Below are 26,540 nucleotides of genomic sequence, written 5' to 3'. Positions count from 1 at the left end.
CTTTCATTTGTGTAGTCTTGAGATATTGAGGTACTTTTAAAGTAGAAGTGGCATGCCCTTAAATACATACTGTATATCTGTGTCTATGGAGGACAGTTCTATAGAAGCCTAATTAGTTGTAAATATATGCATATATAATACAATAAAAATGAATAGTTTGGCAGTGGTTATAAATCCCTGTTTTCATTTCATTCAAGAATGTTCTTGGTTTGTTTTAATAAAATAATAGATTAGACATACTGCAGCGACGACTACTTCACTACATTCATTCGTCTGTCTTTTTAAAGAAAGTTCATTTTATATTATTTACCTCCTTTTGTTGTATGTCTTTAACATCAAAAACAACAAAGTGGGATTACTGTTTTTCAAATATGGTTTGATTATATTTTCTCTTATTGTAGCTCTATTTTTAAACAATTGTTGACTGAATGTGTAACAGGGTACAGGGCTTGGCCTTTAACCTTACCAGAACTAGTTTACAAAAACAGGATGTGATCATCTCCCTGTGCATGTATACACTGATAATTAAGCATTGCCTAATATGTAAATGTTTACATATGTTTGCTTATTCCTTTTCCAGCTTGATCAATTAGTAATGGATTACAGACCAATTCTGAAGGAACAAATCATTCAAGACTGCTGCATGTTTGAAGACCATAACTGATTGTTTAAAATACACTTTGCAATGCAAGCTAAGTGGCACCACCTAACGGTTAAAAATGAATTTGTTGTGCTTGATCTGTTGAAAGTAGCTGTGCAAAAAAAAAAAAAAAAAAAAAATGCCTCAAGTAATAAATACATAAGAGGGGAAAATGTGATGTTGGTAAAGTTTACCTGTGTAATATTAATGTATGATAATATCAAATAAAAAAATGCGTTGCCCACACTTACTCATAAAGCTAGCTTGGGTTTGTGTTTTGAGTAGTTTCATCTGTAATTATTTTTATTTAATGCTTATTAAATGTGCTTTTTAGTTAAACAGATAAACAAATAAGCAATTTTGGCTTAGACTGGCAGATTTATACATCTCCATTATTAATGTGTATTGTTCTTAATAAAAGTATACTTATTATTATATTTTATTATACTTCTTAAAGGTCAGAGTTTCAATTTCTGAATAATTCTGAAAGTGAACATAACAGACAAAAGGCACTAACCAATACTTCTGTGCTCTATTGGTATGGACTTTTTCCGAGCTCATTTCCCAAATGTTATGGAGGTGACACAAGTGCTTTCTGTGAGATCCTGAGAATGGCATGCCTCCTCTCTTTTTACCAGGATAAACAAAAATCAAATGAGATCGGTAAATGGGCATTTGCATGCAATCCTTGACATTAAAAGCATAAAACACTCATTTAACAATTGTGGTCTTTAAATCAGGTGTTACTCTTTTGTCTTGCCAGCATCTATCTTTCAGTCTGCAAGTGTAGAAGTTGTAAAAAAATTGTCATATGATAGGCTACAATTAAAACAAAGCACATTTTGAAAAGTCAAAAGCACCAACAGAGCCAGGCTGATGTAGTAATTGTCTTATCTTGACTTCTCCTTGTGACTAAAACATGGTTGGCGACTTCAGGCAACAGACATTTTGTTATATATATATATATATATATATATATAGCATATAAAATATATTTACTACTAGTCAAAGTTTTTAAACAGTAGGATTTTTAATGTTTTTAAAGAATTTTCTTCTGCTCACCAAACATCCATTCATTTGATTTAAAGCACAGCAAAAACAGTAACATTTCAAAATATTTTTACTATTTAAAATAACTGTATTCTATTTAATTTTATTAATGTGTATTGTTCTTAATAAAAGTATACTTCTTATTATATTTTATCATACATAATTGTCTTGTCCTGACTTCTCCTTGTGACTAAAACATAGTTGGTGACTCCAAGCAACAGACATTTTGTTTTATTTATATTTATAGAGAGATAGATAGATAGATAGATAAATAGGTAATATATATATATATATATATATATATATATATATATACTGCTAGTCAAAGTTTTTAAACAGTAGGATTTTTCTTCTGCTCACAAAACATCCATTCATTTGATCTATAACAGCAAAAACAGTAACATTTCGAAATATTTTTACTATTTAAAATAACTGTATTCTATTTAAATTTATTTTAAAATGTGATTTATTCCTGTGTTTTTTAAAAGCTGAATTTTATTTCACATGATCCTTCAGAAATCATTCTAATATTCTGATTTGCTGCTCAAAAACATGTATTACTATTATTATGTTGAAAACAGTTGACTTTTTTTTTTCAGGTTTCTTTGATGAACAGAAAGTTCAGAAGAACCGCATTTATCTGAAATAGAAATCTGTCTTCCTCATCCCTTTTGATCAATTTAAAGCATCCTTGCTAAATGATAATAATAATACTACTACTACTACTACTACTACTACTACTACTAATAAATGTATACTGACTTCAAGCTTTTGAATAGTGTATAATGATACAAAAGCTTTTTATTTCTAATAAATGCTAATCTTTGGATCTTTCTATTCATCATAGAATCCCAAAAAATGTTTGAAATACTGATAATAATAAAATATTTTTTGAACAGCAAATCAGCATATTTCAATGATTTCTGAAAGATCATATGACTGATGACTGGAGTCACGATGCTGAAAATTTAGCTTTGATTACAAGAATAAATTATATATTCAAATAGAGAGCAGTGATTTTAAATATTAAACATATTTCACACAATTACTGCTTTTATTTTAAATGCAGGTTTGGTGAACAGGAAAGAAATCTTTAAAAAATATTAAAAATCTTACTGTTCAAAAACTTCTGACTGATAGTGTATTTATACACAAAAAAAACGACGTTTATCAATTAAAAACTTTATATCATTATTTTATTTAATTACACGTTACAAATTACATACATCATACGATGAGAACAATGAGATGCACAGTTAGAAAAAAATTATATATATATAATTTACAATTTTTCCAAATCGATTCAACAGCTGGTGGACAAGGCTACATGCCATGTCGAAACCAAGGGGTTCTAGAACGCTCTTTCTTTATTCATCAAAGCTAAAATCGCTCTTGTGAGACAGACAGTTCCGCTGATTATCGCGTTCTACGTCTTGCGTCGCGATCGTAGCGACAAGACGCTGGCATTTACGACACAGTCTGACGTGGACCGTCACCACAGCAATGGCGGATGCTGTAGGGGAAGTGCTTGAAGGCAGCTGGTAAGAAAACACCGCTGATCTGTTTTACCGTGGAACGATTAACGGTTCCCAGACTGATATTGTCACTTGGAACTTGAAATCCGTTGAAGAAAGACTATTTAATATTGTAGCTTTTTCCAGACAGCCGTTTGAGCGGCAGGTAGACAGCGATGCTGTGCTAAACAGCTAACGTTAGTTTGGTTAGCCACAGCAGACAGTGTATTGTTTGGAGACTCCAGCTGTTTTCCAGATCTTCGCAGCAGTTTGACGTTGTCATTTTATTCATATTGTTATCTGTATAAAACCTATTTTAAGCGATTAAACGTCACTTGTGCTTTCGTAGAAGTTGTTTGTTAATACACCTTTAGCTAGATGTTAGCGTAGCTTAGAACACAATAGAGTTGTAATGATTATGATATAATTAGTGTTCGTTACCACTATGGCAATTTTAACCTCACTAACATGTCATCTATGGTTTAGGTTTACGCTAATGTCGCATGTTCAGCTATGAACATCAGGCTACTCCTAGGTTTTAAATGTTTGAGGAATTCTTTTGACAGCCCAACTAAACTGACAGCTTATTGACGTCAACATTTTTGTGCTTTATTGTCTATGTAGGCATGTTTTTGCATAGTGTAGTTCAACAGAACTATTCAGAAAAAGCATTTTGAACCTTGATGCAGCAGCCACTTGTAAAATACACTCATTTTTTTTAAATAATATACTGATACGGTTGTAGTTTTCTAAACCGTTTTGTGGTTCTTCTACAAAAGGAGAGGTTCACACATAGAAATCACAAAGGCACACCTCTTTTTGTGGGCGTTTGTGTCATCTTCCTCTTCTGCTGAATATGGACCTTCCTGTTTTCACAGACAATGACCACAAAGACAAATGATTCCATAAGAGAGATAAATGGAGCAAAGTGTGAGGGTGTTGTATCTTTCAGTCTGTAATATCAAAGTCCATTGTTAACCACAGATAGTGCTCCACATGTTCTTTAGCTCCTATTTCACATCAAAAAGAATTAGTTGTGTCTTAAGTTTCCTATTTCATTATAAGGCATTCAGTAAAATATCTGAATGTGACGACTTACATTTTTCTCACCCCAATCTGGAATGCTTGGTATGGCTGGTTGTTAGACAGCTTTCGCTTCTTTCCTAAAAGTTTGTCAGAACTTTAGAATAACTGTGGAACCCATCATCTTATCATCAGTAATCAGCTTAACTACACTTTTACACAGCGTTTTAGATTTATTGATGTATTAAACCATTTCAGTTGATGTAAATAAATGTGTCACCATGATAACGCTTAGGGTGGAAAACATGAGGTTTTGTAGAAATTGCAAGAATGTGTCAGAATAATCAGTTGAATGGGTTAAAAATTACACCAAAAAAGAAAAACTGTTTGTTGTTAAGTGCTAAATTGCAGGTTTCACATTAAGTGTTTGGTGTTTTTGTAATTGTAAATTATTGCTCTGAAAAAAGTTTATTTTTTAATGGATCATGTGGGTTTTAGCAGCAGCTGCTGCTATGTGCACTAAAGAATTGGAGCATTTGCAAAGTGATATGCATTGTTTGATTCCAGCCCAGTTGTTTTCAGCAGTATCATGTGTTGAGAGTGGGGCTTTGTCTGAGATTTTTTTTTTTTTTTTTTTTTTTTCATGGCGGTATAGCAGATGGTAAAGAGGCCTTGGAGGATTTCGGTCTCTTTTACTTCAGCTAAAAATGCAATTTAGTGCAAGTCAGGGGCTTTTTTTTTCTGCCTGAAAATCCCCATACCAAGTTCTTAGCTTGTTTTGCTAGTGTCTGGAGTTTGTAGTACCTTTGAGAGAAACCATGGAGGAGAGTGGAGTTTAGAGAGCCTGAGCATCTGTTCTTTTCTTGTGTTTTTGCGTTAGGTGGAATCTTTTCCTGCTGTTGAATTCTCAATAATGTGTGTTAATTGCACAGACATGTCAGTTGGTGTGCACAAGCACACCTTGTTTGTTGTGGCAATATTCCTTTCTGTAGAGCTGCTAAGCATATTGCTCATAAATGATTCATGTCAAAGGCTGTTGCTCACCGGATGCCTTTTGCTATTTTTTTTAAAAATAATTGTTTATGACAGATTGTTGTTGTTCTTATTTAATATATATATATTTTCAAGACCTGTGACAACCAGTTGGAGTGCAAACAGTGATCAGTCACCTAAAAAAATAAAATTTTAGCAAGTTCAAATAGATTTTTTGCTTTTGATTTAATGTTGCACTTGCAATTAAATTTTGTTAAAATCCTTTTTTTCCCTCATGTGAAGTTTTTTTTTTTTTTTTTTTTACTTAATTACTTAATTTCTTCGATATGGACTACATTTAAGGGATAAAGATATGATCTGCATCCAAATAATTTTTTCCCCTTAATTCTGGTACTAGTTAATTAGATCATGTTGCAGTATTCTTTACACTCACTTTATATTAAGAGATATTTACACTACCGTTCAAATGTTTGAGGTCAGTAAAATTGTTTTTTTTTTTAAAGAAATGATAAATAACATTTTATTCAGCAAGGGTGAATTAAATAGATCGAACGTAAAGACATTTATAGTGTGACAAAAGATTGACATTGTAAATGTCAAATAAACACTGTCCTTGTGAACATTTTATTAATCAAAAACCCTGAATGCAATGTTTCATGCTTTGCTTACAAATATTAAGCACAGCTGTTTATATATTACACAGCTGTTTTCAATATTGATGGTAATAAAAAGAAACATTCCTTGAGTGCCAAATCATCATTTTAGGCAGATCATGTGACACTGAAGACTTAAATGATGCCTGTTGAAAATTCAGCTTTGCTTTTACAGGAGTGAATTACATTTTCCATTATATTAAAATACAGATGATACATTTTAATAATAATAAAAATATAGAATAATGTAGAATTATTAAAGACTGTTATTGGTACCATTCTGTTTGTGTTTCATAGTTCTGTGCAGATAAATCAAACATATTTGAATCTGTCCTTGACATCTTCTAAATGAAGCTCAAGTGATCTGATCACAGTGTGTCATGTGTGCATTGATTGTGTGTGTGTTTTCTGAAGGTCGCGTGATCTGGCTGATGCTCTTGACACGGCAGAATGTGATCTGGACACTAACCAGGATGGTGTTATCCAGGTCCGGAACCTACCCCCACAACAGAGGGCCAAGTTATGGATGGTAGGTATATATGTGGTTTGTGTGTGTCTGAAGACAAAATAGCATTATGTGGAAATATTGACTATTTGGATTATGAAAAAAGCTTTGAAAAGATTGTACATGCTGTGTGTTGATGAGAGAGACCGAAAAAAAACATTCTTGCTTATGACAGAATACATAAGAGGTCCATGCAGAGCTGAGTTTTAAAGGGTTTCCTAGAGTCAATGGGTCCCAAAGGGCTTTAGAGAGCCTCTGTATCGATCAGATGGCCATTATGGAAACTGTAGTCTTGAAGTGTAGGACCGTTTAAAAGTACACCCCATGGGGATGGCATTAGCTTATATCGCACATTATATTTGGGGGCTTGTTGAACTACAGTTGCTTTCACTGTTCCCTTTCCCATATCTTTTCCCCCTATTTCTTTAGTCTATAGCTCTGATGAACGTGTTTGTGTTAACAGATTGCTTTGAACGTGTCTGGTAAAGGAGATAGTCTCTCCTCATGGGATGGGGCTTTGGACCTACCAGAACAGACGCTCATTCACAGCCGCAGTCAGCAGATAATTGGTGAATAACCTTTGCACACCTCACCTCATTTTCATTGTGCCATTTATGTGTAGCTATGCACTACACATTTATAGCATATCAGTTCTATGAATGTAGAGTCAGACACTCTACATTATAAGCCTACTGGTTATTCAAAACATCCTGTGACATATTGTGTGTTCTACACACAGTTACGTGTTGGCAAAACTTTATTTGTTTATGTACGTCTGCATGCTTGAAAGTAAACAAGCAATTTATTTTTGGATCAGGAGTTCCATCATTATCTGTTAGACATATTGTTTTAATATAATTTGTAATGCATGTAGGTTCTAAGAAGGTTCTTTGGAGAATTTGTTTAGTAATGTTTGAAGTCTGCGTGAAATTTGATCTGTTATGTAAGGCATAGTACAGACATTAATGTTAATTCATTCATGTATATTTATTTTCTTTTTTTATTATTTTGTCCTCATAATGTTTCGTGAAATATTATAAATCTTCAAGGGTAAACTACAGATCTCTGGTGACATGCTGGATTTCTCCAGTCATGTAATCTACTTAAACCCACCCCTTCACAATCAACTACAAACTCATTAATGTTTGAGTGCAATGCCCACATCTCAAAATCCAATCAGTTTTTTCCCCCCTGCTACAAAAGCATACAGTGTTGTGAAATCAAACCTATAAAAATTAGAGCTCAAATGCAGACTGTCAGCTTTCATTTTAAAATTAAGTTTGTACACTTAAGGAAATGATGTTTTTGGCAATGTACACTCAGATGAAATTAAAGGGATAGTTCACCCCAAAATGGAAATTCTGTCATTAATTATGTTGTTCCAAATCTGTAAGACCTTCGTTCATCTTCGGAGCACAAATTAAGATGATGTTGATGAAATCAGTGAGTTGTCTCCGACAGCAAGGGTCCTACCATGGTCAAGGCACAGAAAGGTTGTAAGGACATTGTTAAAATAGTCCAATGCGTCGTGGTACGTGTTGACTCTCAATAATAGAGGCAGAATGTCTAAAGTTGTTATTTTTGTTTTGCGCACAAACGGTTAAACCACTGATGTCACATTAACTATTTTAGCGACATCCGTACCATGTTTCTGGGCCTTGACCATGGTAGGACCCTTGCTGGCTATGGAGGGTCAGAAAGCTCTTGGATTTCATCAAAAATATCTTAATTTGTAGTCCAATAATGAACAAAGGTCTCGCAAGTTTGGAGCAACAAAAGGGTGAGTAATTAATGACAGAATTTTCATTTTTGAGTGAACTATCCCTTCAAGCCTCTAACAAAAAATTGGTTTTATCACATAATCAGTCATGTCTTGTTAATTAATAAACCAACAGGATGCTCCCAGAGTCATGATAAATTCTTGCATTTGTTTGGCTATGGAAAAACATGAATATGAAATAGTGGAATTTCCTATATTATGATGCTGTTTTTGTCTTTTTTTTGTACAGATGAGCTAGGGTTACCAGCGGAGGAAGGGCGGGACCTGGTATCAGATGTGGAGTCAGTGATCACCTTTTACTGCAAGTCCAGAAATGTCACTTTCACTCCAGATCTTAGTTGGCCACACATTCTCAAACCACTCCTGGGCTTACAGCTGTCCCGCAAAGACCTCTACAACTGCTTCTACGCCATCATGAATAAATACATCCCACGGTAGGGGTGTTCATATGTCTGTCTGTGGTTTACTTTGAATTTTTCTAAAATTTGAGGTAACTTGATTTAGATAAATAAATAAATATTGCATAGTTGAATGGATTTAAACTGAAAGAAAGTATCGGTTTTGTTAAAGGTGTTTAAATGCTGTCTTCTGTGGCAAACAAGGTCAATTGAGACAATGTTTGGTTGGCAGAGGGGGAACATGCCGTCTTTTTATCAGTTTTCTTGATGTAGGGTCATATTATTTGCCTTTTGCAGAGACTGCGTTGCAAATGGAAGGCCATTTCACCTCTTCAGACTCCTACTGCAGTACCATGAGCCTGAATTCTGCTCATTCCTGGACACAAAAAAGATCACTCCTGATTCCTACGCCATCAGCTGGGTCAGTCGATCTCTGGCCTGTTTGAATATTTTATAAAGTATGTGGCTAAGTATAGGGCTGTCCAATCCTGCTCCAACTTGCCACAACACACCTTCCTGGAAGGTTCTAGTACAATTTTCAAGACCTTGAAAAGCAGTTTCAGGTGTTTAATTGAGGATGAAGCTTTCATTCTGTAGGACAGTGTCCAACCAGGAGCAGTATTGGAACCCCCGGGCTTAGTATAAAAATTGTACTTAATTTATACACACTATGAATCAGTTCTGAAAAAGTGTTATGGTCATATTCCGAAAATGAATCAAATTAATTATTTTATGCTAAAGAATCCTTTTTTTTTTTTTTTTTTTTTTTCCTACAGCTGGGCAGTCTCTTTTCTAGCAGCTGTCTCCCTGAGGTGTCACAGGCCTTATGGGATGTTTATCTCCAACAGGCTGACCCTTTTCTCATCTTCTTCCTCATGCTCATCATCCTTGTTAATGCCAAGTATGTGAGAGTTTAGACTGTTCAGTGAACTCAACTGATTATTGAATTTCATGTTCATGAGATCAAGTAAAAACATTTTTCTTTGTTTTCTAATGTCCAGAGACGGCATCTTTGTCCATGAAGGAGATAGCAGAGAGCAAATTATCAGTAAATTCTTTCATGATTTATTTATTATTATTTATTAAAATAATGAATTACAAATTTACATTTGTTGCATTGTCCTGTGTGACCAAAGTTTACAGCTGTGACTTTTTTTCTTTTTCCCCAGGTGTGCTGCAGCATTCACCAGAATTCCTTGATGTAGAGGATCTTGAAGACTTGTTTTCTTTAGCACAGTATTACAACAGCAAGACGCCTCTATCTCTCAGAAAGGTAAGCGTTATATATCTGTGTTCTTTGGGCTGGGTATAACCAGCTTTCTCCTAATAAAAACAATAGATGCATCAGGATAGAATCGTGGTGTGTCATAATAACAGAGTAGCAGTTATTACATATTAATTATGTGGTTTATGTGTGTGTAGGAGAACCATAATCTGTTTGGCAGCAGTCTGGTGGCTCTAAAGGAAGAAGACATGGACCTGAGTCAGGCTCTCTGTTTGCCTGTATCGGTCCCAGAGATTCTTCAAGCCAACCAGCTACAACCTGTGAGTTCCCACTCCCAAGATAACTTTCATATTTCTTAATGTTGATGAGCAGAGCGGGTTGTTCACTAAGAAATTTTTTTTTTTTTCATCATTTACTCACCCACTAATCTTTGTATACCAATAAGACTTTGTTCATGTTCAGTAAAGTGGAGGTATTTTTAACATTATATCGCTATTCTTCAAAAAGCATTGTAGAAGTAATCCATATAAGACAAATGGTTTAATCCAAGGAGACAAGATTGTTTTATAGCACATTTATCATATATGAGTGAAGCACACACTTCTGAGCTTTTGGCCAAAATATTTTGCACTTGATTTATGTAATTTGCCAAAAAAAAATGATAATAATAATAATAAAAACACCTACTTTTAATTTACACTGTATCTGACGTTGACAATAGATTCTTTAAAGGAGAAGTTCACTTCCAGAACAAAAAATTTATTTCAGGATCTCTCTTCTTATAGTGGAGATGGTGGGTGGGAGTTTGAACTTCCAAAATGCAGTTTAAATGTGGCTTCAAAGGGCTCAAAATGTTTGCTGCCAAGGAAGAAAGTTCTTATCTAGCACAAACAAATGATTATTTTCTAAAAAAAAAAAAAATAAATAAAAAAAAAGACAATTTATTTACTTTTTAACCCCAAATGGAGAACCTTGTCTAGCTTGTCTAGGGTAGGTTGAAAGAGCTCCCATCTCATTTTCTCCTCCAACTTCAAAATTGTCCTACATTCCTGCCAAAGTACCAACACAGTGCTTACAAAGTAAACATCCAAAGAAGATCAAACACCCTTTACAAAAAAAGGTAAGAGGGCAATGATTTTGAAGTTGGAGGGGAAAAAATGAGATGGGAGTTGTTGTTGTTTTTTTTAGCTACCCTAACTGTCATGAACCGGAATACACAGAGGTCATGCAGAGCTAGACGAGCATTTGAGGTTAAAAAGTTTTAAATTAGAGGTCGACCGATATTGGATTTTACCGATATCGATAACTAGGTTGGACCACACTGGCCGATACCGATTAATCGACCGATTAAAAAAAGGATACTGAACGGAAAATAAATAGTGCTCCACTAAAAAAAAAAAAAAAAAAAAAAAAAAAAAAGTAGCCTACTGAACCATACTTTGTAAATGAATACAAATATTAATATTAATTATACATTGATCATTACAGTTAGTTCATTGTTCATTAATGTTAACAAAAGCAACACAATTTTTTAAAATACATCAGTGAATGCTGAAATTAACACACTCTAACAAGGAACAATACTTATATTCTACAGCTTTTCTCAATCTTAATGTTACAAATGGACTCATATTGTAAAGTGCTACAAGTACATCAACAATCAAGCTAAAGATGGCCATCTTTAAATATCTACACAAAGGCCACAGTACTGAAATTGCATACATATGGATATTGTGTACTTTCACAATTTAACTGCTTCTATTCTAGAACATTTGTGGTTATCTAATCAAAATATATAATATGTTAGTCACACAACGGGCAAAAGTACAGCACCGCGTCTAGAAGAACTCGCAGCTATCCGGTATCACACACACTGGACACGTCGCATTCAATTCAAGCGGCGGTCTACAAGACTTTATTTGATCATCAAATGGGCAAAAGTATACTGCTGTCATTTCTCTACTAATGCAGCATCTAGTCAACAAATTCATCGCTTAGTAATGACATGAAAACATGCACTACAGTACACACCGTTTCGTTGTCGATGTTTTAAATCCGCCTTTGAAGTGTCCGCTCTGTGCAGCGCGCAGTGTCACGCGTCTAAACAAACAGCACGTGCTGTCAGTGATTTCCGCCACTAGAGGCCGCTCTTGTGCTGTATAACAAAGACTATAGGGACTTTGCTGTATAATGACGACATTCTCAGCCGCTCCAGCAACGGACCCAACCTGGAAAAAACTATCGGCATGGATTTTTGCCGATAACCGATAGTTCCGCCAATCAACTATCGGTGCCGATTAATCGCCAAAACCGATACATCGATCGACCTCTATTTTAAATTGTAATTTTTTACAATTAGATAAGACCCTTCTTCCTTGGCTGGGATCGTTTAGAGCCCTTTATAGCTGCAGTGAAACTGCATTTTGGAAATTCAAAATCACGGGCACCACTAAAGTCCACTATATGGAGACAAATCCTGAAATGTTTTCCTCAAAAAACATAATTTCTTTACGACTGAAGAAAGAAAGACGTGAACATTTTCAACATCTTTTTGTTCTTAAAAGTGAACTTCTCTTTTAAATTTATTATTTTATGACACCTGTGCACAAGAATCACCAACAGATGAGTTTCACTGTTTTCCAGTGATGTTATTCTTATTTAAATGTATGTTCTTGCGATTTGCATGCTGTTTAGGAGGGCGTGAGGTTTTTTGTAGTTGACTGCCGTCCTGCTGAGCAGTACAATGCTGGTCACCTCTCCACTGCCTTTCACCTGGACTCTGACCTGGTAAGAATTTTTGCAAGCAGAGAACACAGCATTTGTTCATGACAGAGATTCCTTTGGAAAGACTTTGCTTCCTTAAAAATACAGTATTTAATATGTGTAGCTGTCTCACAGAGTAATTGCACTCAACGCTATGCACCTCAGTCAGTGACCCGTGAAACTATAATGATTTGGTATTGATTTACAGATGCTTCATAATCCTTCTGAGTTTGCCCTATCGGTGAAGTCTCTTTTGGAGGCACAGAAGCAGTCTCTGGAATCAGGCTCTGTGGCAAGCGGAGAGCATCTGTGCTTTATGGGGAGTGGACGGGAGGAAGAGGACATGTACATGAACATGGTGCTTGCCCACTTTCTACAGGTCAGAACTGCATCTGGTGCTACATATTGAATTATGTTAATTATTGAAAGCATTTGTGACCCTGGACCACAAAACCAGTCATAAGGGTCAATTTTTCCAAATTGAGATTTGCACATCATCTTAAAGCTTAATACATAAGCTTTCCATTGATGTATGGTTTGCTATAATAGACCTATATTTGGCCGAGATCACCTTTAAAGCTGTCCAAATAAAGTTCTTAACATTGCATATTACTAATCAAAAATTAAGTTTTTATATATTTACAGTAGGAATTTTACTTAATATCTTTATGGAACATAATCGTTATGTAATATCCTAAGGATTTTTGGCATAAAACAAAAATCAATAATTTTGATCCATACTATGTATTTTTGGCTATTGCTACAAATAAACCCCAGCGACTTAAGACTGCTTTTGTGGTCCAGGGTCACATTTGACAACTGTACAGAATCTAAGTGGTAAATCTGTTTGTTTTTTGTCTAGAAAAATAAAGAGTTTGTGAGCATAGCAAAAGGTGGATTTATGGGTAAGTTTGGTTTTCTGTTGCAAAATGAATAATGCTTTTGATCTATTTATTGTGGTGTCTGGCCAAATTTGAGGCAAAATGTAATCAAATATAAATAATTAAATGTAATGTATTCATATACTAACAAAAAAAAAAAATGTGATCAGCACATACATTGTGCTAATGAAAATGATTGTGTGCGTATGTGTATAATAAATTTATTTTTCTTTAATGCTCAGCATTGCAGCAGCACCTGGCAGATATTAATGTTGAAGGGCCAGATAATGTTTATGTTCACTGGATTGTGAGCACCTCAGGATCCCACAGCAGCCTCAGCTCAGCTGACGTGAGTTTAGTGTGTGTGTGATGCACTTTACATGATGTATTAAAAGAGTGCTACTCATTAGAGTGCATGTAGCCTGCAAACCATTCTTTTGTGGTCCATGTTCTCATCAATTTTCTTAATCCGTTGTCAACAGGGTTTTATTTTGAAGTCTTAAAGTCTTAATTTGTCCCTTCACAATTTAAGGCTCTGTAAAGGTTGTAAATCAGAGCAGAAAGCAATGTTGGGTGTAACTAGTTACTAGTAATTAGTTAATTTAATTTATTACTTTTCCCTTGAAAAAGTTAAGGGTTGTACTGTAGAACATTTACAATCAAAATTTAACATCAAAATTTAAAGCCTAACCTTAAAATGCATGCTTTTTATGTACCCTTCTCACTTTAAATACTTTGAGTTAATAAGAATATTGGTAACACTTCTTACTAATAACTAGTTGGTTATTAGCATGCATATTACTGGGATATTGGCTGTTTATTATTACTTAAAATGTCCTGTGTCTCTCGCTTCCAGTTACTTTTAGCTGTACAAAAAAAAGTGTTTCACTGCTTGATGTCGCAGACTGGTATTTATAATATTAAACACATTGGTTTGTTGTACTTTTATTCTTCTAGTTATCTTCTTATTGTGGTTAATGAGGTTCGGCCCATTCCTAGGAAATGGCTTATTTCCGCATTGTAATAATATGTGGATACATAGCATATTCCTTTCGTTTTCTGTGTGGCTTTTAATGCCATCTTGTGGACATTGCAAGTAAAGCAAGTGCCATTAAATGCTTCAACTCCTGTTGTGATAAGCAAATACCCCTGGTCTTGGATTAATTTACTTTTGGAAGTTTTTAAGCCTGTCTTATATTGATACAGGGGGAACTGAACGGCGCAGATGGCAAAGGAGTTAAATCACTTGTCAACAAAATGACCTTTGCACTCAAGTCAAAGTCAGTTAATGTAAAAGAGAAGGTGATCAGCTTCATTGAAAACACTTCCACACCGGTGGACAGGTGAGCATCTTTAATCTTTTAATTTAATCTTTAATCTTTTTTTTAAATTTAATCTTTTAATTCTTTAATCTCAGGCATTCTTTTACATCTTTCTTTCCAAATATGTGATCCTGGATCACAAAACCAGTCATAAGGGTCATTTTCATTAATGTATAGTTTGTTAGGATAGGACAATATTTGGCCGAGATACAACTATTTAAAAATCAGGAATCTGAGGGTGCAAAAAAATCAAAATATTGAGAAAATTGCCTTTAAAGTTCTTCAAATAATGTTCTTAACAATGTATATGACTAATCAAAAATTGGGTTTTCATACATTTACAGTAGGAATTTTACAAAATATCTTCATGGAACATGATCTTTACTTAATTTCCTAATGATTTTTGCCATAAAAGAAAAATCAATAATTTTGACACATACCATGTATTTTTGGCTATTGCTACAAATATACCCCAACGACTTAAGACTGGTTTTGTGGTCCAGGGTCACATATGTTCTTCTGGTAATTAAAGAAAGAAAGAATGAGGGTTATTTAATAATCAGGGGCCAGTTGCAAAAACTTTGCCTCTATGTTAAGCCTGTGTCATTGTTGCTGTTTTTTTTTTGTTTTATTTTTTTGTTTTTTGTCCATCCCCACAATTTTTTTTAAAGTCTTATTATGTAGAGGACTTTATTTAATGTGATTGATTTTCTTTCTGTTTTAATTATCCTCCCGAACTATGCCCTGTTATTTCACACTAGAATATCTTTCAATCTACCCTGGCCAGACAAGGGAATACTGGATCGGTAAGACTTTATAAATGTTTGTCTGTGCCCCCACCAGCGTGCATTAAGTTTCCGCAACATGCCCTCTCAAGGTGGCGCTGTCAGCTTTAGCTCATAGTAGGGGTTTTAAAAACCCTGTTTAAATGGCAGCACTCATGTATGCTCTAACACCATATGCATCTGCATCACCTGCATCTATAGTACAAATGTCCTTTTCATCCTTTTGAATTTCCTGTTTCCTGCTACACTTCAGAGAATATCATCAGTGTAGAGTAACATTCTAGAATTTGCTACTTTTCATCCACTACCAGACATTCACACGCATGTGTAGTAGAATTCGCAAATACCACTCGGAATGGTGGAAGCTGTGAACCACAGGTCTTGACACTTTCTGACAGTGTTGGCTGTTTTGACTCTGTGCCTTTCTTTGTTTTACGCAAGCAGTTTCTGTCTCCGCAGTCTGAAGTTTGATCTCTGCTATCTGGGTTCTTAACTTGTGCGCAGGGAGACTGCAGTCCTTCATTGTTTTTATGCAGATTTGATCACAGCTGTGGAAGTCTTGGGCAATTGTGATTAAATGTTAAAGTTGTACAGTTTTACAGTAAAATGGACTTTAAACATTCACTTTCGTGAAGTGCCTGGCATTCCACACTTTGATTCTCATCTCTGGTAAATGCAAATATGTACTATAACTTGCCTTTCTTCCAACTAACAGTACTCACCTTTTTACTCCTAGAGGATACCTCATCTCACCGCCATGCTCTTAGAATGCCTGTATTAGGACAAGAAAAACAATGTTGGTTTGAAGGACAGACCTTTATTCCTTTAGTGGGTCTCTGATGTTTTTTCTTTTTTTTCCCCCACAGGCACGTAAGCAGCAGCGATCGGGTGGGGAAGCCATACAGGGGTGTGAAGCCTGTCTTCAGCATTGGTGATGAGGAAGAGTATGATACAGGTAAAGATACAGATTTAAATCAGACATTCAGCCTGCCTGGTGTACTCAACTAGCAGGTTCCTGCAGAGTTAGTACATACACACCTGCACCAGGTATTGTCGTTATCTATAACAAACAATTATTTTATATATACATAATAGAATAGAATAGAATAGAATACATATAATTATTATTATTTATTTTTTTGGTAATTAAAATAAAGCTGAAATAACATAAATATAAAAAGTTTAAAATTAAATAAATTAATAAATAGGAATTTTTCTGTGGCAACTAACTTGAACTAAGTTTTGTAAGGTTAAGTTGATGTGGTAAACAAACTAAAATGGGAGAAAACTGCATGAAACTAAACAGGAAATAAAAAAAAAAGTCAGATAAAAATATTAAAAGCTTTTAAATACAATTTTGAATAAAAATGGAAAATGTAAAAATGAGTATTGAATGGATATTATAGTGATGAATGGATGAGTGAATACTATCTGTTAGGGGTGTAACATGTAATTGTAAATACATGTAATCGTATCGAACAGTCACGGTACAGACATCTCTGTTCAGCATGAGGCCTAACATCGAATACACACAATTCACCCTCAATCCAGAAAGGGGGGACCTGCAGTTTGATAACCGCCAGCAGCAGAACTGCACGTTTGGTTCACTGTATTTTATTTTGATAAAGTACCAACTGCTCTGTCAAGTTAGCAATACTGGATGCCTGGAACTGATATGTTTTGATTATTGTGTGTGTGCTGGCGCGATTGCTTAAACTGTTTCCTCATACCAGCAAAATCAACTTAAAACATTGTCATTTATTGTCTTATTAATAATGCATTACTGTAAAAGGTCTTTTGTAAATTAAAGGAAACAAATAGGATGTCGCTTTCTGCCATTTGTCCTTTCTGTCACGAAAATGAACTGAAACTCAGCAAATATAGGCTACGTTACGTGTCACGCTGGTTCTTTTCCCCCTTGTTTATCTGTTAACTACATCAAACATACTTCAAGTATGTGTATATATATATATATATATATATATATATATATATATATATATATATATATATATGTATATGTGTGTGTGTGTGTATATGTGTACTTGTTTTTGCTACATAGTGGGGACCAAATGTCCCCACAATGATAGTAAAACCTGAAATTTTTGACATTGTGGGGACCGGCCTGCGGTCCCCACAATGTTAAAAAATGATTAAAAATAGTAAATGATGTTTATCTGAAAGTGTAACGATGCAAACATGTTTTCTGTGAGGGCTAGGTTTAGGGTTAGGGTTGGGTTAGGGGATAGACAATATCGTTTGGTCAGTACAAAATCTATAGAAGTCTATGGAAAGTCCCCACAATTCACAAAAACAAACATGTGTGTGTGTGTGTGTGTGTGTGTATATGTGTGTATATGTGTGTGTGTGTATCTATCTATCTATCTATCTATCTATCTGATAGATAGATAGATAGATAGATAGATAGATAGATAGATAGATATAGGTATATATAGATATATAGCTGTATGTATATATATGTACGTATGTATGTATGTATGTATGTATGTATATGTGTGTGTGTGTGTGTGTATATGTATGTATGTGTATATATATATATATATATATATATATATATATATATATATATATATATGAATATATATGAATATATATGAATATAAAGTGGATCAAAAAATGTATAGCATTTTTATATATACACACACACACACACACAGTAGTTAACATTTGAAGTGGATCGAAAAATTTAATTGAAGTTGTCCTAAGACAAGAATGGGTATTGTTTTGGTTTTATGAAAGGTTTTGATCCACTTCAAATGTTGACTACTGTGTGCATATATATATATATATATATATATATAAAAAATATTGTAATTTGTACTACTGTCTGTTCAAAATAAATGAAAAGAAACTTAGCATTGCAAGCATAGTAGATTTGTTGAATTTTTTTTTTTTTTTTTTTTTTTTTTTTTTTCCCTGTTGTACTGAAATCGTATCGAACTGTGACATCTGTGTACCTTTACACCCCTAACAAGTACTATAAGACAGTATTTAAAGGCCCTTCTGTCCAAGTGTATATGTACCTCTGGTACTTTAGCTGTAATTAAATATACTCTAAAATGTAATAGCAGTTTAATGTTGTTGTTTCTTTCTTACGTTCTCTTTCTGAAGATTATTAATGTCGCTCAGTAAAAATAGCAAAAAGTTGGCACACCAAAGATCCAAAAATACAAAAATTGAATAAAAGACATTGTGATGTTTTGAGCATGCAGGCTTTTCAACAAACTGAATATAACTGAGATAAGGAAAAAAGATAAGGGCCCAGCCCCCTGGTTGAGAACTGCTGTATTAAATTTTTGCTATTTTAGATATTTATAAATTCAACATTTGGTACACTCCATCGCCTCATATCTGGGTCCCTGTGTTTTTCCTTATTGTTTTTTGATTTCCTTCCCTCTTTTCAGATGAGATTGACAGCTCATCAATATCAGATGATGACAGGAAAGAGATTGTCAATATTCAGACTTGGATCAACAAACCAGATGTGAAGCACCATATTCCATGCAATGAAGTTAAAGAGACTGGACACATGTTCCCAAGGTGAGGCTACCCGTCGGAACACAACATATGTCAAAAAAAAAGATTCCCCCATAAATGTAACAATATTATATGATAGCTAAGGTAGTCAGTAAAATAATACCGTTGCATATGAAAAACTGTTATGATTATGGTTCAGGCCATTAGATACTAGGCTGTCCCAGCTGGTGGATGGTGGGTTGAGTATAGTGGTGGATAATTCCATTTTTATGTCATCCACAGTCATCTGCTGATCACCGCAACACACATGTACTGTTTGAGAGAGATCGCGGCCCGAAAAGGTTTTGCTTACATCCAGTCCAGGCAGGCCCTAAACTCTGTGGTGAAGATCACCTCTAAGAAGAAGCATCCAGAACTTATCACTTTTAAGTTTGGCAACAACAATGCTGCAGGAGTGGAGATAGTGGCTGTGGAGAGGTATGGTAACTGACAACAGACATCACTGTATTTTAATTGAACTTTTATTTCACATTATCTCCTAGTCTTTGTATATTATATACCAGTGTTATTTTAGTATGAGTTATGTATTACTGTATTTTTTTTTTTTTTTTAATCTTTTGATTTGTGCATTTCAGTTCCCATTAGCAAGGATTAGTTAATGCATTAATCTACAATTTTTAGCAATGAGTGATACATTAAAGTATGAATTCATCTGCTCATTTATCATGAGTTATTAAAATAGAACTGTAGATTGTTAGTTCATGTTAGCTCAGGTCCATTAATTAATTTGGTGATAATTTACAATAAGGTGTCATTTGTTATCATTAGTTAATGGACATGAACAATGATACAATTACACTTCTTTGTTAATGTTAGTTAATAAAAGTACAGACAGGCATTGTGATTAATAATGCATTAGTAAATGTAAATAGCTTTAATTAAGAAATCCTGTAGAGGTATTGTTCATTCTTAAAGTTAATGAATGTAGAAACTATTGAACCCTTTTAAAATCTTACCAATAATTTTAACATACAGCAATTTTAATAGCTTTAATTATTTTATTTTTTTTAGTAATTGGTAGAATTAACATTTATCCATTAGAATAGTAATAAAATAACATTAGAATAATAAATGTATTTTCACTGTTTGTTTTAACTAAATGTTAAATGTTAGCAATGGATTATTAGTTATTAGTGTAAAGTGTTAATTTTTTTTATTTTTTATCTCCCACCCGTTGATAATTTTAGTGATTCAACTTTTAATTTATTCCAGTTAGTTGTGAAGGTTCTTATTTTTGTTAAAGTTTATAATGTAATATTTGTGTCTTATTTGGTAACACTTTATTTTATGGTTTAACTAGTTGCTTATCAGTAGAATATTAGCCATTTATTATTTATAATATGCCAAACTTAAAATGCCTTATTCTACATGACCTTATTCTACATCCCTAATCCTACCCAATACCTAAACCTAAACTACCTTACTAACAATTAATAAGCTGCAAATTAGGAATTTATTGAAGGAAAAGTCATAGCTGATGGTGAATAAGTGTTACCTATTCTAAAGTGTTACCTTTTATTTTTAATGAACAAATGTTTTTAATACTTTGTTCATGGTAAATCTAAATAACTAATAGCATATAGCATTTTAACTTCAAAATAAATACTCAAAATTAAACCGAACAGTCAATATGATAATATTTTACACATTATCGTATGTTTTCTTATTTTAGGTAACCTATTTATGTCAGTGTTCTGATATTTCTCACCTTCTTTTCGCAAGGTATTTAATTCCAAATGCGGGTGACGCCACTAAAGTCATCAAGCAGCAAATCATGAAAGTTTTGGATGCAATGGAGAGCTCTTAATGACAGAAACATCGAAGATGCTGCATTCTGGTCATCCAGGAGACAACCACAGCTCCAACCAAAACCGCCTGAAGGGGAAGGAGGGAGTAGAGCATTCCCACACTCTTTTTTTTTCCATCATCATATCCCCCCCACCTCCTCCCTAGGCAACACTGACTGGAGTTCTGTCGTGACTCTTTGGGCACGTTGCCATTCTGATTGCCAGAAGTTCTAAAACTTTGGGCTTGGAGATGTTGAGATAAAAAAATGGTTATTTTGTTCATTTTTGCTTTGTGATTTTGAGAAACTGACCTAATTAAGCAAGATTTATTATTTCTCCTTTATCTGTCTCGAGCCTTAATGAGCTATAGCTTTTTATATGAGTCTCAAACAGGTCCTCTGGATGAGAAACGGTTTGGAACCTCAATCAAGGAACTTCATTGCGCTTTTTCTGCTTCAGTGTTTGAGGTCACTAATTCTTTAGCCGTTTGAAGATGTAAACTTCATATATTGCTGCATACTCGTATATGAGAGGAGGTTGATGTATTTATCAAAAGCAGTGTTTTTACACCAGAAACCTCATCACAAGCATCGTGGTGAATAAATATACTTAATTTTCATATTTGGAAAGTACGCTACCCTACAGGATGTGCTTGCACAAGTGGCTGCACCAGTGTGACACACAAATACTTCCATACAACTCTGCTGCTCAACTAAAACGACCTGAAATTAATAGAACGTTTGTCAGTTGATAGTTCCATAAAGTTGTTTCGTGATCACAGCTTTGAAGATTAAAGGGAACTGGTTGGTGAGAGTTAAAGTAATATGGTTCTTCTCTATGTGATGGCCAAGTTTACCAGCGAATGTGTTGAGAACTTTAGGATGCCAGTTGAGAATAGCTATTCAGTATTGATGCTGAAGCACTAAAGAAAAATGGCTTGTGAATGTAAGGACTAAAGGTAACCTTAAGGGTGATGCATAACATTTTTGAAGCTAGTCTTGTCGGTTTGTCACACTATGCAAGTTCTAAAAGCTACATTTGAAAGTCTTAAATGAGATTTCCTCCTGTTCCGTACATTAAAAGATCAGAGGATTGTGTCCCCCAGTGCCCAACTTTTTAACCTTTGTGTATTGTCTGTTACACCACAGAATGCTATTGATAAAATCTCCTATTTAAATAAATCAAAATGAGGTCCACTATGGCTGACTGTTCTATTTAAATAAAACTTTTTTTTGTATAATTAATGCAATCAATGTTACATGATATTTGTTTTATTTTGTTTATATCAAAATAAGTACATTGCAACGTATTTACAATAATTCCTTAATAGTTTGATAAAGAATTGTTTAGTTGTCACATGAAAGCGTAAAAAAAAAAAAATCTGTACAATATTGCCACAAAAGGCTAATAACAAGCGTCAAGTGAATCGGAAATTTGTTTAAAAAAAATACTGAAGCCATATTACATTGGCAATGTATAAACACATTGGCCAATGTACCAATGTAAATCACTTTCATACTTTTAGAGGCCAGTAAACAGCATGTCTATGCATTATCACAACTGTCAGAATACTTACACACTGCAAGTCAATAGTATCAGTGTTTGCGACTCACAAATAAAAGATACAAAAAAGAAGGGTTTACAGTATTACGTAAAGGCTACATGACAACATCAGTCTTACACCACAAATGAAAATGGATGAATAACACTTTCTGTGAGAATAAGGAACCATGTGCGATTTGAAATACATACAATCAAAGCTGACAAACGTCAATGTTTTACAAAAAAAAAAAAAAAAAAAAAAAAAAAAAGACATTGTTCAACCGCAAGGAATGATCGTCACAAAGAATACAAGTAACACTAAAGCTCCTGCTGGTAGGAAAATGTTTTTTATACAAAAAAGACAGAGAAATATACCTTTGGCCATGTAACAAAAAAGAAACCCCAAGTTGAGTGTGTATTTTGCGAGTAGTAACAGTATGTCAGCATTTCTTAAGTGCTTTGTCTCAAGAAACAGTAAAATTGACAATTTAGCAAAGCACCATTTCCCCTCAGCTAGTTTACGTTCATAAAAGGGGTTTGAAATGACAACCAGAGCTAAATCCACCAGAAGAAAAAAAAAAAAATGAAACCATAAAGGACTTTAAGTGCATTTTATCTGCCCATTTAAGTTTAAGTGAACTAGACTATGAGGCTCACAGTTTTATTGTAATCATCACTTGCAGAGGAAAACTGTGAAACGATCTGGACCAACACCAAGTGTTAATTTCAACATAAAACAGAGCGCGTGAGTGTGTGTGTATACAGTAAATGTGCACTGTTGAGATACGCATACGTAATGCACAGCATTCATTCTCCCTCCTCCTTGATGCGCTGTTGCTTGTTGCGGCGAGAATCCGGAGCCAGGTCGAAAGAGAAATCGGTCCAGTCGTCTCGCGGAGGAAAGGAAATGGTCTGACGGAGAGTGAAACGCACTGCGTCGATCACGCGCTCGCCTCGGGCTTCGGTGGAGCCCACGCTGACGGTGGATGTGCCGCTAGAGGTGCGCAAGATGTGGGGAGGGGGAGAAAACTCCATGGTCTGCCGGTACTCCATGATTCCTTTCCAGATGATGTGCTGGAATTCTGTGGGAATCTTCAGCCTGGACAAGTCCTGTGGATAGATATACCACAGAGCTCATGAATACAGTAGCCACTGCTCTGATCTCTCCATCAAACCAGACACAAGAGACACTATCACTTTGATAGTGAACAGGTGTCGTCAGCATGAGAGTTCAAAACATAAAACTTGTTCATAGTAATTTCTATAAACTGTAATGCAGTGGTTCTCAACTCAAGTCCTCGGGGCTCACTGCCCTGCACATTTTGTATATTTCTGAATCTGACACACTCAGTTCATGGTTCTTTCTCCCCACAAGGTGATGATCTGAATCAGGTGTGTTAAATGAGGGAGACATACAAAATGTGCAGAGCAGTGGGCCTCGAGGACTGGAGTTGAGAACCACTGCTGTAATGTGAAAAACAATGAAGACGCTGCCAGTCAAAAGTTTGGAAGTGTCTCGCCAAGGCTGCATTTATTTAATCCAAAATACAGTAAAAGCTGCTTTCCATTTTATGGAATAAAATATACATACACATATATATAAATATACATTTTTCTAAGTTGAATTTTACCATTACCCCAGTTTTCAGTGTAATATTCTTCAGAAATCAATCTAATATGCTGATTTGGTGCTCAAGAAACATCAACGATTGCCACTTTATATATATATTTTTTGTGGAAAACGTTATCATTAATTATCATTCCAAAGTTTGGGGTGAGTAAGATTTTCAAAAACTGAACTATTTATAAAAAATAAATATATAAATAAATCCTGAAAAAATGTATTACAGTTAAACCTATTTTTTTTAAAATTACTATTTCCTGTTAATAATAATATTACTATTTTTACTGTATTTTTAAATAAAATATATGCAGCATAATAAACTAATTTCAAAAACTTCTTAAAGATTCCAAACTTATGACCGATTTGACACAAGAGACCCTGTATTTTGATATGGATCCTCTGCAGTGAATGGGTGCAGTCAGAATGAGTTCAAAATAATAATAATCCACAAATAATTCACACAATTCCAGGATAGTTTACCCAAAAATGAAAATTTTGTCTTTAATTACTCACCCTCATGTTGTTGCAAACGCTTCTGAACAAAAATGTAGATATTTTTGATGGAAAAGCGTTTTCTGACCCTCCACAGACAGCAAGGGTCCCACCACGTTCAAGGCCCAGAAAGGTACCAAGAACATCAACAAAATAGTCCATGTGACATCAGTGGTTTAACCATAATTTTATAAAGTTGTGATACTTTTTGCACGCCAAAAAACCCCCAAAATAATGGCTGAACGACTGATGTCTCACTGACTATTTTGTCTCTGTGTTTAGTAACTTTCTGGGCCTTAAATGTGGTAGGACCCTTGAGTCAGAAAGCGTCAGATTTCAAAGATATCTCAATTTGTGTTTTTCGAAGATGAACAAAAGTCTTACGGGTTTGGAACGACATGAGGATGAGTAATTAATGACAGAATTTTCATTATTGGGTGAACTATCTCTTTAAGGTCTTGTGAAGCGAAAAGCTGCTTGTTTGTAAGGAATCAAATTGATCAGATCTTTAAACTAACAAAATTATTCCATAACCCATAAAAACACTTCACCATGAAAACGTCTATCCACCGTTATCCTCTTAAATTACACTAAAATATTTGTTTAGAACTGTTTTTGTTTGTTTTAGTGCATGATCTATGCATATTTCTCTCATGATTCAGGAAAGACCATCCATATTATTGCTTCCTCCAGAGAATAGATTTTACAATTTAAAAATGTCTTGATGGATTCAGATCACAAGATGTTAAGTGATTTGTGTTATGTTGTTATCAGCTGTTTGAACTCATTCTGATGGCACCCATTCACTGCAGAGTATCCAAGGCAACCACTCTTGTTAACACACACCTGCTAAATATGAACTTTTATGAAAAACCTTAAGGAGAAAGGCAAATTCCTCACCTCTAAATTGTAGTTCTCAATCTGGTAGATATTGGTCAATCCTTGGGCTGTGAAATAGTCCAAACAGGCTGAGCAGCCCAGCCTCAACAGGAAGCTGCAATTGACAGATGAGGCTTTAAAACATGATTACGATAACACTATTACACTTTCACCTGCGTGCCGTTTCAGGGAGACTTACTGTAAGTGTATTTGTGTACCTGGAAATGCTGTTGTCCATGGGGTAGGGTGGTGGAGGTGTGCAGTGGGAGGATGGTACCATTTGTAACTGAGGCTGCAGGGGGTTGGTGGGGCTCAAGGCACTCATGTCTGTGTTCATGGGAACAGGACCACCCATCATGGGAGGGGTCACTGAAGGGAGGGGAAAGGGTTGAGACTGTAATAAACCTCAAAAAAAGGGAAATAAAATGGTAACACTTTACAATACAGTTCAATGTGTTAACATCAGGTAATGCATTAGGTATCAGGAAATAAACTTTTACAGCATAATACATGTTCATAGTAATTTATACAAACTATAATGAAAAACATGAGAAAAACAATGAAGAATATATACAGTCCCAGTCAAAAGTTTGGAAGACTCAAATGCTCACAAAGGCTGCATTTTTAAAAAAAATCTGCTTTCTATTTTAATATTTTATTATTTCGGTGACAGGAACGCTGAAATTTATCATCCATTACCCCAGTTTTTAATGTCACATTATTCTTCAGAAATAATTTTAATATGCTGATTTGGTGCTCAAGAAACATTTTTAACAGTTGCTGCTTTATATATATATATATAAGCAAATATATATATATTTTCTTTTTTTTTTTTTGTGGGAAATTATCATTCAGAAGTTTGGCATGAGTAAGATTTTCAAAAACTGAACTATCTATTTATTAAAGAATCTTAAAATTGATTACGGTTAAAACTTTTTTTTCTTTTTTTTTTTTTTGAAAACTGTAATATTCATATTACTATAATTTACATTTTTGTTTTATCAAATAAATGCAGCATTAGTCAGCATAAGAAATTTCAAAAACATTAAAAAAAAAAAAAATCTTAATGATTCCAAATTTTTGACCAATATGGAAAATTAAAATGTATTATTCATTGTTTGTTCAT

The 26,540-nt window shown here is 34.4% G+C and overlaps 2 protein-coding genes across 10 annotated transcripts in view; one reads left to right on the top strand and one right to left on the bottom strand.

The window, feature by feature from the left end:
• The first annotated feature begins 3,090 nt into the window (after window positions 1-3,090).
• tbc1d23 (TBC1 domain family, member 23) lies at window positions 3,091-22,076 on the top strand. Of its 2 annotated transcripts, XM_051112186.1 has the most exons (19): window positions 3,091-3,231; window positions 6,288-6,402; window positions 6,842-6,947; window positions 8,388-8,592; window positions 8,854-8,977; window positions 9,333-9,457; window positions 9,558-9,604; window positions 9,726-9,829; window positions 9,979-10,101; window positions 12,476-12,568; window positions 12,753-12,923; window positions 13,407-13,449; window positions 13,668-13,774; window positions 14,632-14,768; window positions 15,509-15,553; window positions 16,399-16,487; window positions 18,958-19,093; window positions 19,313-19,507; window positions 20,813-22,076. In XM_051112186.1, exons 1-19 carry the CDS (start codon window positions 3,194-3,196, stop codon window positions 20,895-20,897), a joined length of 2,088 nt encoding a protein of 695 aa, XP_050968143.1. In that variant the 5' UTR covers window positions 3,091-3,193; the 3' UTR covers window positions 20,898-22,076. The 2 variants fall into 2 exon arrangements, with proteins under 2 accessions (XP_050968143.1, XP_050968144.1); XM_051112187.1 differs by lacking the exon at window positions 15,509-15,553.
• A 914-nt stretch (window positions 22,077-22,990) lies between these two features.
• The window catches only part of tp63 (tumor protein p63), a 45,703-nt gene continuing 42,153 nt past the window's right edge, over window positions 22,991-26,540 (bottom strand). For 4 of the 8 annotated variants that reach the window (XM_051112189.1, XM_051112190.1, XM_051112195.1 and 1 more), the window contains 3 exons: window positions 25,633-25,783; window positions 25,436-25,529; window positions 22,991-23,529 (listed from right to left, as the gene is read on the bottom strand). In XM_051112189.1, coding sequence (XP_050968146.1) covers window positions 23,227-23,529; window positions 25,436-25,529; window positions 25,633-25,783 — 548 coding nt within the window. In that variant the 3' untranslated portion in view covers window positions 22,991-23,226. Of the gene's footprint in view, window positions 23,530-25,435; window positions 25,530-25,613; window positions 25,820-26,540 lie in introns of all 8 variants that reach the window. The other 4 variants (XM_051112192.1, XM_051112194.1, XM_051112191.1 and 1 more) reach the window with 4 other exon arrangements.

This window comes from Labeo rohita, chromosome 6 (assembly GCF_022985175.1).
Source record: "Labeo rohita strain BAU-BD-2019 chromosome 6, IGBB_LRoh.1.0, whole genome shotgun sequence".
Classification (NCBI taxonomy): domain Eukaryota; kingdom Metazoa; phylum Chordata; class Actinopteri; order Cypriniformes; family Cyprinidae; genus Labeo; species Labeo rohita.
Note: the sequence above shows the minus strand (reverse complement) of the source record. Positions and strands in the feature narration are given on the sequence as shown.

Bases quoted from the DNA above. Each gene is read 5' to 3' on its own strand.
- tbc1d23 (XM_051112186.1), top strand. From the start codon at position 3,194: ATGGCGGATGCTGTAGGGGAAGTGCTTGAAGGCAGCTG. The intron at 8,593-8,853 runs GTAGGGGTGTTC...TGCCTTTTGCAG, and splicing joins ATGAATAAATACATCCCACG to AGACTGCGTTGCAAATGGAA. The intron at 12,569-12,752 runs GTAAGAATTTTT...ATTGATTTACAG, and splicing joins TTCACCTGGACTCTGACCTG to ATGCTTCATAATCCTTCTGA.